The sequence below is a fragment of the Erithacus rubecula genome (genome assembly GCF_903797595.1).
Source record: "Erithacus rubecula genome assembly, chromosome: 10".
NCBI lineage: Eukaryota > Metazoa > Chordata > Aves > Passeriformes > Muscicapidae > Erithacus > Erithacus rubecula.
This window is the reverse complement of record NC_136662.1, coordinates 24,730,297-24,745,673: the sequence shown is the minus strand read 5'-3', so window position 1 is coordinate 24,745,673 and position 15,377 is coordinate 24,730,297. Positions and strand designations below refer to the sequence as shown.

Below are 15,377 nucleotides of genomic sequence, written 5' to 3'. Positions count from 1 at the left end.
ATATTCCTGAAGAGAAAAAGCAAAAGGCTCCAAATAGTTGATAAGATAAAGAAGCAGTTCCTTTTCCTCATGCCCCAAGGACAGCACAGGGACAGTCCTCCAGGGGAGAACAGCTTATACCCAAAGAGGAAGGGCAAAATGAGAAACACATTCCCAGAGGGATTATTAAAAACACTTGGTTAAATATAAAATCATCATCTTTGCTCTTTAATTTTAATTTTTTATATTCCAGAAGACCTTTCAATGCTTTTTTTTTTTTGTATTTTTATGATTCTTCACCCATGACTGAAAATACTCTGCTGAAGTGGGATTTTTGTATTCCACCACTGCCCTGTGTCCTTCAGGATGTGGTCAAGGGCCACAAATACAGCTTTTTTACAAAAGATCTTTTTTTTCCATCCATAAAAAAGAAAATATTTTTGCCTGATTTGTTTAAAAATGTTGTTGAAAAAACCCTGAACTGAAGCTAAACCAAAAGACCTATGAACAAGGATGTAAATGGAGTATTCTTTAATATGAGTGGACATTTTCCCCAATCAACCCTCTACCATGAGCAACCTAAAATTTCACCAGTGCTGAGTATTATGACTATTTCTGTTTGAAGGGGGAGGCTACTTCAGGCAGTGGGATTTTTGCTTTCCCACAGCCTGCTGAAATGCAGATTATCCATAAGGAACATCTGGCAGGGTGAAAACCAAACTGTGGGATGAGTTGCAGGAACAAGCTGAAAGAAAAAACTGGATTGTGAAGGATGGAAGGATAGCAACATGCAGAAGGGCAGGCAGGGAAAAATACTGACACACAAAAACAAGAAAGAAAAGGAATAAACATGTGCATTCAAGTGTGCCACTCATTCTCACATATTTCCCCAATATCTGGAGCCCTTTTAATGGAAGTTTATTTAGGTTCAGAAGTTATAAATTGTTCTACTTATGGAAACAGACTCCATGATTAATAAAACTCTGTTAATAACATTCTGTCTTCATATTTTGTGTGGACTGAGCTACCAGAACAAGTCACAAAGCATGGCACGTTCAGAGTAACAATGACCTTGTGATTGAAGGATTCCTTTCCACCACTTTAGAGTCAGAAAGAAGTTATGGGAACATTTTTAAAGTGTCATAAAATTTTGAAGTACCATAAAATATTTTGAAAGGCTTCATTTTAATTGTAAATACTTATGAAAGTCTAATTTAATGGCTTGTGAAATAACATATATATGAGAAGTGGCCTGTAAAATCACATTTACTTGCATGTCCTAAGTATTGGAATATACTTCTTTTAAGACAGTTTCTGATGTTCTTCAAATCAGTCAATAAACATTGATCATTGAATGCAGATTTGCTTTCAGATCTCAGATTTGAAGGTAAGAAACTCTGATTCTTATTTAACCTTCATATTGTCCAGGTTGAGAAATAAGGACAATGTTTGTATTTGCTTTAATATTAATTTAAAAATTATATGAATGTTGGATTTTGCTGGCTTTATTTTAATATTACAAATAAAATGTAGCCACCTTTCTAGTTTGAAAGAGTTAAAACGCTCAATTTAAAAATTTCAAAATATTGAGTTTATGAAAATTGGTAGAAGAAAAAACAAATTAAAAGTTAATTTCTCCTGTGAGAATAACTATAGCTGCATAATTAAAGACTATTAATTGTTTTTTTTTTTATCAGATGAATTCAAATTATTTATGAAGAGGCTGCCTATGAATTATTTCCTGAACACATCTGCTGTGATGCATTTGTGGACAATGGATTCTAATTTCCAACGCCGCTACGAGCAGCTGGAGAACAGCATGAAGCAGCTCTTCCTCAAGGCCCAGAGAACAGTGCACAAACTCTTCAGCCTGAGCAAGAGGTGCCACAAACAGCCACTGATCCGCATGCCGAGGCAGAGGTAAGGGATGAGAAACCCGACTGCTGTAAGGAAGTCTATAAAATCCTGAGAAATTCAAACTTGGCACTAAGAAAATCTCCTTAAGGCTGTGGGTATGGGAATGGTACAGGCATAGAGTTTGTAGGAGTTGAGCAGTCCAAGCTTTCAATGTTGTTCTATTCCTGTTCTCCTGAATGCAATGGGAAATTCAGAATCAATCCTGATTTGTTTGTGGCTGTGTAGGATAGGAGGGAACTTAGAAACGACACGAGCACAGATTCGTCATCCCATTTGGTTTTACAGAGCCATGTTTTCTGTGGCACTTGGCCAGGTGTGACAGTGCCAAAGAATTGTGTACAGAATCCTGAGTGACTGCTTTGAAGCAAGCATAGCTGTTTTATGAACTTTGTGGGGCATTATACAGTGGATATTACACACAATTGACTTCTCGTCTCGTTTGTCAAATATGAATTAGATTGGAAAGGACGCCTGAGGAAAGAAAATAGAAGAGTTTCAGGCCTTCCTAGAAATACAGAAAGATCCTGAAAGCCAGCTAATCAAATCTACATTAGCATAAAGTGGGTATACTTGATTGCTGGTCGAAAATTGCTCTGTTGAAATTAGCACAATGACACCACAGTAAATCTGAAATGAACGAGCTTTTAAGGACATTGTTCTTCTCAGCACAAACGCTGTGGCATAGTCCAGTGACTCCTGCATTTAGCATGTTTCTCCATGGATTTTAAAGTAATCTAGTGTAGGTGAAGTGTTCCAGAACTTCCAGGGGTGCTTTACATTCCCCTGCTTTCAGCTCTGCTGTTGCAAGCTCAAGCTCCATCAATTCCTCTTTGCCTTTCCATGGCCCTCCCCCTTCTTTCAGGAGGCTGTGCTTGTTGCTTCCATGCCCTTTCTTCTACACATTGTGCTTTGTGCTGTCATGTGGTAGTTGAAACCAAAAATTCACTTGTGGGGTCATTTTGTGATTAGACAACTTTCTGCCAAGAGAGGTTGTATAATCACTACAGAGCCTCGTGTCCTCTCAAGAGTGTCTTGGCCGTGACATGGATGAGCATCCTGCAAAGAGATGATTCAAAATGAACAACTTCTGAAGGAGCCCAGAGCTTCTTAAAGCACAAGAAACAGTCCAAACTGGCTTTTTCCCCCCACTAAAATGGAATATAATAGATTTCAAATAACTTAAAATAATCAGGTTTTCTAAAATAACCTCCATAGGGCTTTGGAGAAACAGTTGGTTTCCATAGATAATGGCAGTGATAAAGATGAGGTGAGATATGTAAAGTTGCAAGGATTGATCAAAACACAGCTTTCTGGTTATATAAAAGGATTTTTTATTTCAGTGCAGTGCTTGCAACTTCATGATTTATTTTTTATTATAAAGATGTGGCATTGTGCCAAAAAGATGTGGACAGATGACAAGGCCACAAAGATGATCTCAGAACAGGAAGCTGCCCCATTGGGAAAGGCTGAGACTTGTGTTTGCCTGACTGTGAGAAAAGAATGCTGAGGAGAGACCTTATTTCCATGTTCCAGTATTTAAAGGGGGGCACAAAGAAGATAGAGATTCCCTTTTTATAAGGAGTCACATGGAAAAGATGAGAGGAAATGGCTGAGGAGATTCTGAAGAAGAAAATATTTCACACTGAGAACAGTCAGTCACTGAAATGACCTCTCCAGGGAAGCAGTGGACTCCCATATACTGGGCAATTTTAAGATGCAGCTGGACAGGGTGCTTGGCCATCTTTTGACCAAACTTCTGCCAAAAAGGTTGGACCAAATCATCCTTGAGATCCCTTCCAATCTGAAGATATTCCATGATTCCATGACAGTAAATGTTACTAGCAATGACTCTGCCCATTTTACAGGGAGTTGCACCAAACTTTCACAGCAGTTTGATTTTGCAGTGTCTCAAAACTTAGAAATACCATCATTCACTTTTGAGTTAATTATGTTTTATTTTAGTGACTACTTTAAATTTTTTTCTTGTCAGTACAGAGGGAGATAGGGCGTATGATGTAGTGATGAACAACAGATGACTCAAATATCAGTGTTAAAGCAGGCTTGGGAATACTTTGCCAGTGGGATATGTTTGCTAAAAGAGACAGTTTTCAAAGGTTGGATTCCATCTGACTATCTGGGAAAATTGCCTTCTGACATCCAGGCTTTTATGGCTGATAAAAACAGCTTTAAAATGAGAAGTGAGGGGAAAAGGTCAAAAGAAACTGCTTAAATGTCCAAGCCTATTTTTTAAAAAAAAATTGATAGATCAAGATAAAATATTGGATAAAGGAATATCAGTGGTGAAAAGACCAATAATGAGAAAGAAAAGAACACTGACAGAATAGTTTTCAGATATTCCTTATGATAAGAATATACCTAATGCAGATTAAATACTGAATTTTTGATACCTGCCAACAGGTAAGTGAATGTCAGTGTAGAATGAATGTCTGAGCAATGCCATGGAGAAACAGGAACAGCTCAGGCTGTACCATCCAACATTCCAGCAGACAGTGAGTGGAATAAGAGAACCAAACCTCAGCACAATATTTTTTTTCTGTTCAAGATAAGATAGAAATATAATCAGAAAAAAATCTTTGTGATGTTTAAGGTCCCTTCCAGCCTAAGCCAGTGTATGACTCTGTGTGCCATGGATAGTCTGGGCTTCAAACAAGAAAGGAGAATTGGAACAAAATGTCAATCTTTTCCAGGGTTTTCTAAATAACTCCTTCAGGTTCGTGTTTGGGCTCTGCTACTGAGTGAATTTTATTATGGAAAGAGAAATTAGATTGAGTTAATGAAGATATAGTATTTACTATATTCAATAGTATTTTTGGGCATATCTTTTCAGATAGAGATTAAACAGGCAATGCTTCAACTTTTAATAAAGGTCATGTTGTGTTGGTAGTGAGTAAAACCAACTCTGCTAATGTTTAATTTTACAGTGAATTTCACTAATCAATAGAACATATGTATAAAGGATTTTTAAAGAAATATCATGAGAATGAGGGATGGTTTCTCATGAAACTAGGAGGTATGTTCTCAAAGTTCAATGTAATTCATGAAAACTTTCTCTGAGACTGGAGTTTTATGGGGATTTATCTATGCAGTCTGCCAGAAATCATTTGGTCATGCCTGAAGGAGCTCCTGCACACAGTCAAGGTTATCATTAATTACTGAAAATAATCATCTCTTTTCTCTGGCCACAAAATTTCTTTCTGAACACGAAACAAATTGTAGTCTGATTGTTTCAAATGGGACTTAATTAATGAGCTACACAGAATTACTTGCAACTCCTTTCATGTTTCCTGAAAACCAAGCCACGTAATAATTGTAATACTATTTTACTATATTACTGTTTTAATTTTCTAATCCTGAAACGAAAGTGCCATTGAATCCTCTCCTAACATCATTGTTCACAGCAAAAAAGACTCAATTAACTTGCAGGTTAAAGAAACTACATTTCCATGGCTCCTTTTTGAACACAGTTTATATTCCTCAGCTAGAATAAAGTACAAACAGTTTACTTTCAGTTTGGACTCATGGTCAGAACAATTTACTGCAGCACTTTTGTTTTCAGCAGGGGTGGGCCCAGGATTACAATTTTTATTTTATTCTCTTCACTGCAAATCTTTTCAAGTTCCAGACATTCTGCTCAGCTTTTAAGCTTGCTTTCATTATTATGAAAGAAGTTGATTGGTCCTTTTCCTGAAAGTCAGATCATGCCAAGATACATCAAACACCCTTAGATTTTCATTGTGGCACTGCTGAGTGTAACTTTTAAAATTCACCTGAATTAATCAATCAAATTGTAACCAGTGGAGTATTTACTGGTTGTCCACAAAAAATATCAACTAAAATTCAAAGCCAACAAGGTTCAGAGAAATTTCTGTGTAGGTAATCTGCTCCCATGTTGTGTATGAAGATGGACTAATAAAACATTCCATTTCAAGCAATAAAGAGAAAAACAAGATTAAAAAACAATGCACTCTGAAAAAAAAAATGTGTTCTGCAGAGAAGAGCTACCAGTTGAGCTTCTGCCTCTGTGAATTTGAGTCTCTGCTGCTTCAAGAGGCTGAAGTGATTATTGCCAGTGTGTTCTCATTGCATTGACACATCAACCTTAAAAACATGGAGTGTTTTTTGTATTTTCTTGGGCATAGTCCACTGCATGAAGCAGTTGTTATCCTACTCCATGGCCAGCTCCTGCTGCAGCTTTTGTGCAGGAATGTGGTTGAGAGATGGCACAACACATTTTGCTTTGCAGGAACCAGCAGGTGGTGTAAAACACAGACGGGAGGATTGTTGAGCAGTGCAAGGAGTACAGCACATTTTGTTTGCAGGAATCCAGCTAAGGTGTAAAACATGTGCTTGCCCTGAGCTCATTGTGTGCATTTCTGGGTTAGGACCATTAGCTGTGAGGAGAAATGGTTAATCTTTGGAGGGGATTTGTTGTGGAATGCATCCACCCTGAGAAAAAGACTAAACTAGTAATTTAGTCCAAGCTCTGGACTCCAGCAGCATCTTCCTGAACTGAGGTCAGAAAATGTTGTCCTACTCACTGGGTGAGGGCAAGTTTCCTCACAGGCTTGGGCTGAGCCTGCTGACTCACACCTGCAGGGGAGGGTGACATCTGTGAGCCACCTCTCACTCTAACAGCACCTTCAGCCTGAACCAGTTCATCTGAACCTTTTCATTTGTCAGAATAAAAACAAGTGGAGGGAATTAGTAAATATCAATTGTGCTGTACAGGGCCACTGCAGCTCACATATGGCAAGGGGAGGAGGTGAAGCAGCAAACAAAGTTGTGGTTATCACACTTGTCTCTGTGTTTTGGGGGGGAAATGGGTTTTCTTTCTGTTTTGGTGAACACAGAAGTAAGGTTTAATTTCAAATGCAATGACTGTGCTGAGAAGCTGAAAATCACAGGAACAGAAGACCTGATGCTACCCTTGAACTGCTGTCAGTGAAAACCCTGATGTGAACCAGAGCTGAGGGTGTGCTGGCACTCACAGCCACCCAAATTATGGAACCAGAGGGAGAGGACTGGAATCTCTGTGCTTAAGAGCATAAAAGAAATATTAACTGGGGAGGAGAATCTTCCTTTTCCCAGATGCTTTTCAAGAAGGACATCAATGATTTCCTCTGATTTGCTTTAATATCCAACCACTAGTGAAAGACATGGAAGAGAGGGGAAGCTTTCATTTCTTCCTTCAGAAGTGCAAGTTAAAACTTGGTTAAATTCTTTTTGTGTCATTCAAATGGATTCCTTCACTAATCATTCTTTTGAGTGAGTACACTCAGTACAGGACATTATTGTAGGTATGAACCTTATGTCTGTGTACTTTAAATCATTTCATAATGAAAAAGCATCACTTAAAGTCTGATTTAATCAGCACCATCTGTGATTTAATAAAGACATAAACAAAATTATTAAAAGGAGAAATGTAATGTAAATATAGTAATAAGCCAGTGGGAAAAAAATTGCATCTTCCTTGCATTATAATTAAATGGAAACATGGTGCAACAAGCTGCAAATAAAGATTTTCAACATCTCAAGTAAACAAGAATTTCAATTTTAGAACACTGAGTTAAGGCAGGTGCCCACGAAGCCATGGAGTTTTGAATAGAATGTAAGTATTTGAATTTTTGAAAAGATTGGATGCTTAATTTTACCATATAATTTACATTGAAGGTGATAATTATACCAGTAGTTCACACACTTTTTAGAAGGGTCTTATTCTATTAACAGAAAATGAAGACAAATGCAAATTAAACTTCTTAATAACTTAAAAATTTTTAAACATATAAAAGCCCCTATTTCTGAAGGAAAGTCATTCTTGGCAGCCTTATGTTTGAAGAATGTCCTTATCTCCATGAAGGTTATTTTTTTTAAGAAGCATATTCTGAAGCTGATGTAGACTAAGAAGGAGTTCATCACTAGAGGCAGTGAATAGCTATATCAAACAGGAGAGTTTCAGAAAAAATTCTGCTTTTAAAACTAGATTTTTTTTCTGGAACTTCCCACAGAATGCACCACAGGCAGCTGTGAAAGAAGAAAGCCATGAATTTGCATTTTCTGCTTGCTTTCTTTTCTTTCTTTCTTTCTTTCTTTCTTTCTTTCTTTCTTTCTTTCTTTCTTTCTTTCTTTCTTTCTTTCTTTTTCTTTCTTTCTTTCTTTCTTTCTTTCTTTCTTTCTTTCTTTCTTTCTTTCTTTCTTCTTTCTTTCTTTTTCTTTCTTTCTTTCTTTCTTTCTTTCTTTCTTTCTTTCTTTCTTCTTTCTTTCTTCTTTCTTTCTTTCTTTCTTTTCTTTCTTTCTTTCTTTCTTTCTTTCTTTCTTCTTTCTTTCTTTCTTTCTTTCTTTCTTTCTTTTCTTCTTTCTTTCTTTCTTTCTTTCTTTCTTTCTTTCTTCTTTCTTTCTTTCTTTCTTTCTTTCTTTCTTTCTTTCTTTCTTTCTTTCTTTCTTTCTTTCTTTCTTTCTTTCTTTCTTTCTTTCTTTCTTTCTTTCTTTCTTTCTAAAATATTCATATGCCCTAGCAGCACAGCAAGGTCTAAATACTCCAAAAACACTTCAGAGAAGGGAATTTGTGTCTTAGTCTTCTCTTCAGTCTATAGGCTGAAAAACAGATTTAAAATAGATGACTTTTTTACAATATCTGACTTTTTTACAATATCTGTAACACAGTCCATCAGAACACTGAGTCCTGGAAACCTGCTCCCTTCAGAACACTCCAGAATAAAATACATAAGAAATAAAGGGGATAGTGCAAGTTAATCCCATTCTCTCAGGATATAATGCAGGATTAGTTCCTTACATCCCAAAGTTGTTTATCAGCTACTCTAGATTCCTTTGCTATAAGTGCAATTGATTGATGGGCACAATGTTACTAAGGAATAAAATCTTCCACCAAAGAAGCCACAGAGTTCAATATATGAAAATTTCTCTGTGCATCACACAGAGACTTTTCTTCTTAAAGAAAATCTGTGGAATTGGATGTAAAGGGAAAAAAATCTAATTATCCATCACTTAGCAGGTTGCTGGAATCTAGGTGAGCAGTGAGTCTATAGAAAAATTATGTTTTAGAAAGGCAGTGTAAGACAGCAAAAGCTCCTGTAGATGGGCTGAATCTAATGGAAATGGTTCTTCTGAGCATGAGGTGCTAAATAAACAGTATTTTGTCTGATTTCCAAACATCTTCTTTAATAGAGGAAAGGATCATAGAGATGTTTTTAAACAAAAGTGGTTCCATGAAAAATGTGTTGTCATTATTAGTATATTTAAAAAAAGAATATAAAAGAAGATTTTTATCTGCTCCAATTAAGATATTTCATTTAAGGAAGTAAAAAATGGATTTACAAATTTTAATGTAAAGGAATGTTTGTCCAATGGAAATTTAGATTGCATCTGACTCACCAGGTGCACATCTGAAAGTTGTTGTCACAGACAAGGAAGGCGATAAGATGAAAGTAGGTGAGATAAAACAGAGGTCAGTTTGGTAGTGGTTACTTTACTAATGTGAAAATTTAGTCTCCATCTGTTCTCAGAGGAAATAAAATTATCCACTTCGAGGTGATACCTTAAATTGGATTGGGGGTTAGAGTTATTTAAAACAAACATGACATACATAAAAATATGATCTGGAGCCCTGCAAGTAGTAGATCTGCTAACAAGGAGAAGCAGAGATAAACTCTTGTGCACAGATGTGTTTCCACATGTGGTTTAGGAGCTGTATTTACTCAGGGCACCCTGCTCTTGGCACCTATCTTTGCAATACCTTTCCTCTCAAGGAGATTTGGGGTTCTAATGGTGCAGCACTTTATTGCACATTCACAGAGTCTGTTCTTCACCATCTGCTACCCATGAAACTTTTTCCAGCTGCTCCTCAATTCCACTTTTGGTTTTTTTGATGAATAGCAACACTAAGATGAAGTAATTTCAGCATGTCAGACAGTGAAATGAGTAGAGAATTTATATTAATGTCACAGAGCAAGAGTATTCCAGCTTTGGAAACACCATATGTGCAATATATGCAATGAAAACACATTTCCTCATCAATGTTTTCTCCTTTTCAACTACAAAACAACTTACCAGTGCTACTGTCCCCTAAAAGCAGTGTTTTGGCAATTGTAGTTTACATTTTGTCACAGGATGTTGAAAAAAAAGAAAATCATCTTAGTAAGATTCATCTGACATAAAAGGTGTTATACCAATACAGTGTGATATATGATTCAATGATACTGAAGATATGATATATGATATGATATTGATTTAATATTGCAGAGTGTTGAGTTACACCTTGTTCTGAGATTTGCAATACTAAAATGTGATTACTGAATCACTGACCACATGGTAAACAGCCTATACTTGAAAAGGACATAACAGATGTGACTTGTATTGCTCACACATTATCTGTGACTGCTGGATCTTCAGACAACATTTCAGAGGAGTCGTATTCAGAAATGCAACAGCAGAACATGACTCAAGGAAATCATCTGTTCAAGGAGAGTGACTTTCTTGTGGGCTCACTTCTCTGAGTGACAGGGTAATAAGAACAGAAATCATCCAGTCCAGTTCTGAGAAAGTGGAAATTTTGGCTCAGTTTCCTCTTCTCCCTCATAGAAGAGTTTCTAAAATGTTCATTTATTTCAGATTTACTGACACTAATTTGCTACTACTGCAAATTACTTCTGTCCCTTCCATCTTCCAAAACATTTGTTTCTAACCCAAATGCCCAAACTTTCTTCTTTTTTCCCCACCCCCCCAGGCAAATTTTGTAATTCAATTGATCCAATGAACCTGAAAATTTGAAAGAAATTAAACACGGGGTGCTTAAAATAAAATTTTATTTTATGGAAATGTGATGTTAAAACAAACAAACAAAAAATACTAACAAAAAATAATAATAAAAAAATGAGTTAAGAAAAAGCTGCTAAGGAATTTCATCTCTAAAGTATTCAGCAGATTTAATCCACAGTGTAAATGCACACTACTGAAATTCTTGCTTTTGGCTCTTACTGTGACCAAACTGCTGTAAAGGACTTTTCCTCAGGCCAGATTTAAAGACATCTTAATCACCTATCCACATGAATCACTAGCAGAGACAACATCACAGCCAGCACTGCAGTGACTCACAAGGCTTGGAAGTCTACCCTTTCAAATAATTCCTTGACATATGGATACATCCTGGGACACATTTCTGCACTTGGCAGCTCCTGTTTGTCCCTGGCTTGGTGACCATTGTGTTTGCAGTCATGGCATGTGCCATGGTGGCCCTGAGCCTCTCTAGACAGCACCCACCACCTCCAGCACCATGCACCCACAAATGCAGCTGGAGCTCAGGCAAGGACACCAGACCTTGGAGCACCCTGGGCTTCAGAATATCCCAAGTCCAGAAACTTGTACTATTATCCAGATTTCCTGTATAACAGCATATTTGAACAGGGAGGTTATAAAATCTAACATAGGGGTGTATTTTTATCATCTATGAGTTATTTAGTGAGACATGTAAAAACTAAATAAAAATGAGCTTTGTCTTCAGAATCACCATGATATAAGAAAGATCTAAAGATGCTGAGCATCCAGAAGAAACCACAGGGATGTTTTTTTTCTGAAGTTGAGCTGTTAGATAAGAATTCAGTTTGTGAATCTGAAAAATTAAAATTCTCAAATTAAGCATTCATTACTGGTATCTCATGTGTGTAGCTATATCCAGATTGGTAAAGACAACATACATTGATTTACCCCAAGGAGCAATATCAACATCTCTGCTGTCAGCAGGGTTATGACATGTTCTTCTCCCTTCCTGCCTTCCCCTGTTTTGGAACAAATTTATCCCTCCAGAGAGGTGCCAGGCAGACAGCCCAGCAGCATCAAGCCTTCTGTGCTCCTAGAGGGACAGGAATCAGTAGCAGGTCCAGGCTTGCACTGCCTTGCCAACAAATGTCACCTTTCCATGGGAGGGATGGCAGCTGGAGAGGTGAAAGCAAGCCCATGATAAACAATAAATCCAGTGTTGTTTTATTCTCTGCTGGCTGTGGTGCGACATGTGCTGTGTGCACAGGTGTCACCCAGGGAAAAGATCTGCTGTTGAGGGATTCACCTCATATTCTGTGTTGCCAGAACATTTATGTGCCTGACAGGTTTCTTACTTAATGTAGCCCCAGAGACTGACAGAAACAAACAGGAATCCTTCAGTCCTGGGTTGTTTGGGTGGGAAGGGACTTCAGAACTCTTCCAGTTCCATGCCCTGCCATGGGTAGAGGACACCTTCCACCAGACCAGGTTGCTCCAAGCACCTTCCAGCTCCATTTTGCCTGTCCTTTGTTATTGTTCAAAAGGCACAGACCTACAGGGATGCAAATTTCCCATGTTTTTATTCTTTTGGAGAAGTGCCAGAAATATACTTCAGAAAATGAACATAAAGCACTGTGTTATCAGCAATATTCTTTAAAAAAACCCCTAATTTTAGAGTCATTTTTAGGCAGGCAACAGAAAAGCTTCAGGCTGAGAGGATTCAAATGAATTTTATTGCACCAACAATTGAAGGAGATCAGGGCCTTAAAGCAACCTTTGAAATGAAAATCAGATTGCCTTGCAGATTACATTCCAACCAGTGATTTGGACTTAAACATTAGTCTCCTTATCCTACAACTGCATAATGACCAATGACAAAGAGAAAATCAAATGTCCAAGACATCTGTGTCCCATGGCTTCAACTCACACCTCTACAGGAAATGGCATGAAGGTTTTTTTTTTTTTTTTTTTTCCACAGAAAGGTATCAGAATCCATATGAGGAACTCATGGAAATCACATCCTGAGATCCCATGTGATCTCTCCCAGAAAGGAAATGCTGATTCAGAACATATAGCCTGTTTACCCCTGATTTTGGACTCTGGGACACATTAATGAGATACAATCAGTGCAAGAGTTTAAAATGGATATGCACAGACCATTACAAAATCCTCCTCAAGTAGCAGATGATACAGCACAGCTGCAGAAGGCATTCATTCCACTTAATTTGTAAGGAATTTTTCCTGGCCAGATTTATGTTTTCTTTTTTTTTTTTCTTTTTAATAAAAAGCCCCCAAAGTTTTAAATATTTTTATTATTTTCCTACATGGCTTTTTAGTCATTCAGATTCTTAGATAATTAGTTCCTGCCCTACCCATATGACAGGAAAATCTCCAATATGCTTTCTAATCACTCCTGTTACATAAAAGCACTGCAAACATCAGCATTTGTTGCATTAAATGAAAATAATGTATGTCTTTGTGTTAAAAAACAAATTTTGTATAAATTTAAGTCTTTGAAAGGCATTTCCTTTTAAAAAACAATTAGAAATCTCTAGCAACATGAGTTAAACTTTGTTAATTATATTTACATTCCTTATTTTAAACTGTGGTATTTCTAATAGAATCTGAAATCAGGCTCATTACCTTAAACTTTTATTAATTTGTTGTGGTTTTTTTATAATCTTCCAGATATAAGACACTGCTTGTTGACAGTTAAGATTGAATCCTAAACAATTCTTTAATTTGCCTTAGAAGAGCCCAAAGGCATCATGTCCTTGAAACTGTGCATACATTTTTCCACAGATTTTTGAACAAAGCTGCCTTAATTTTAGAAAAAATTAGGAACAATAACTGATGATTTTTTTAATGTAAGCTGATAGCTTACCATCTGTGTAGATTGCTTCATCAGTGTATTATCTGCAGCAAGCACTACTGGGTTGGATCATTCCTGGAGTGATGGCTAAGACAGAGTATAAATATAAACGAGACAGTTGGCAAATGTGTCCAAGATGGGAGCAAGGCACTGGGAAATGGAAAGCTCAGCTGCTGACAGGGCTGGCCCAGCCTTCCTTGACAAAACTTCAGTTAAATAAGCTCAGAGCAGAGACCAGTGTAGCAAATCCCAGGCCAGCATGCAGACTTTCTGTTTCATCAGTTTAGCCCTCCATAGCTCACAAAACCCTTGAGCAGCATTTTCTGTCTTGCTGAGTCCAGCCCACGGTTTAATGAGTCTTGCCACTGGTACTGGTGGTTGGACATTAAGTGATGTTTTTTTTATTTCTTCTGCTGACCATCTGCTGCATATTCTGACTGCTCCTCTAGGTATATCCACATTTGGATGTAACATCAACTGTGTGGGAGAGAAAACATTTTACTTGTGGATTAAGAGATGAGCAAAAGTCCATAAAAGCCAGAATCCTCAGTTTCGAATGACAGAAGCAGAAAAACAGGTTTCCAGCCATGAATATTTAAAAGGAAGTCTATACAGAATTCCTGCATCTGGCTTTCCAAGTGTTGTTGCAACTTGAGGTTGGATTAACTTCAAAGAAAAAAATAGATGCTCTGTTTGTGAAAGGCAGAATTTCTCGCACTGAATAGGGATTAGTGTCCTGACACAGAGCAGGGAAGCTTTATAAAGAAGGTTTCTACAGGAGGCACCTGTGAATCTTGGCTAATGACTCCAGAGCCTGTTACTTCTTTTTCAGCTGAATAGCAGACTGTCATCTGGTTATAGAGCTCTATAGACAAATTCAGATGAATGGTGCCATGCATTGGTGAAATCCATGACATTGCAAGTCTCACAATCCATGGGATCCTACATCTCACCCAAACTTTCAAATTTATTTTACAAAAAACCTATTCAATTTATTTCACCTTTGAAGTTTGCAAGGGGATTCATTATGTTCTTACTACCCTGTGTATGACAGTGATAGTGAGATGGAACTGATATTCTGTGTCTGTGAAATTCACAAAACTTGTATTCAATTCCTGGTTTAAATATCTAACCCTAGTAGTAAACCTGAACAGAAATTACTTTGCCCATCATAACCCCTAATAATTGAAATAAAATATACAACTCTGCACTCACAAAATCATATTCATGCTTACCTATGACAAAAGAACATTTGCAGAACTCTTTCTTTAACAAAAGTACACAAATTCCCTTCAAAATTGTCAAGTAAGAACTTCTTAAGCATACAAGTTAAGATACATAGAAGTTTATGTATATATATAATATATATGTATATATATTATATATCTATATCTAGATAGATAGATACACACACACACATATATATATATATATGTAATGGTTTCTCAAATACATCCTCAGAAATTTTATAAAACTGTCCTGACTTGTGGTTTCTGCTTTTACTCTCTGAGAAACTTCATTTTAGGGGGGTACATCACAGATTGATCCCTCTGAGTCACAAAATTTCCCACACTTTGGAAGAAAAGGCTGTTTCACAGAATTTCCAATGGTCTGATGTGAGTTTTTGCTTGGATGATTTAGTAGAAAATTGGATTTCCAACTATCAGATAAAAAGTAGAAGCCAGTTACTGCTGTTTCCTCTCTTCCTGACCTTGTCATATAGAATCATGGAATGGTTTGGCTTGGAAAGGATCTTAAATCTCAATCCAGTGCCATCCCTGCCATGGGCAGGGACCCCTTCCCTTATCCCAGGTTGCTC

General features: G+C 37.1%; 1 protein-coding gene across 3 annotated transcripts in view; it reads left to right on the top strand.

The window, feature by feature from the left end:
* The window catches only part of BRINP3 (BMP/retinoic acid inducible neural specific 3), a 178,722-nt gene that overhangs the window by 144,051 nt on the left and 19,294 nt on the right, over positions 1 to 15,377 (top strand). For all 3 annotated transcript variants that reach the window (XM_079314199.1, XM_079314201.1, XM_079314200.1), the window contains one exon: positions 1,677 to 1,899. In XM_079314199.1, the coding sequence (XP_079170325.1) occupies positions 1,677 to 1,899 (223 nt within the window). The remainder of the gene's footprint in view (positions 1 to 1,676; positions 1,900 to 15,377) is intronic.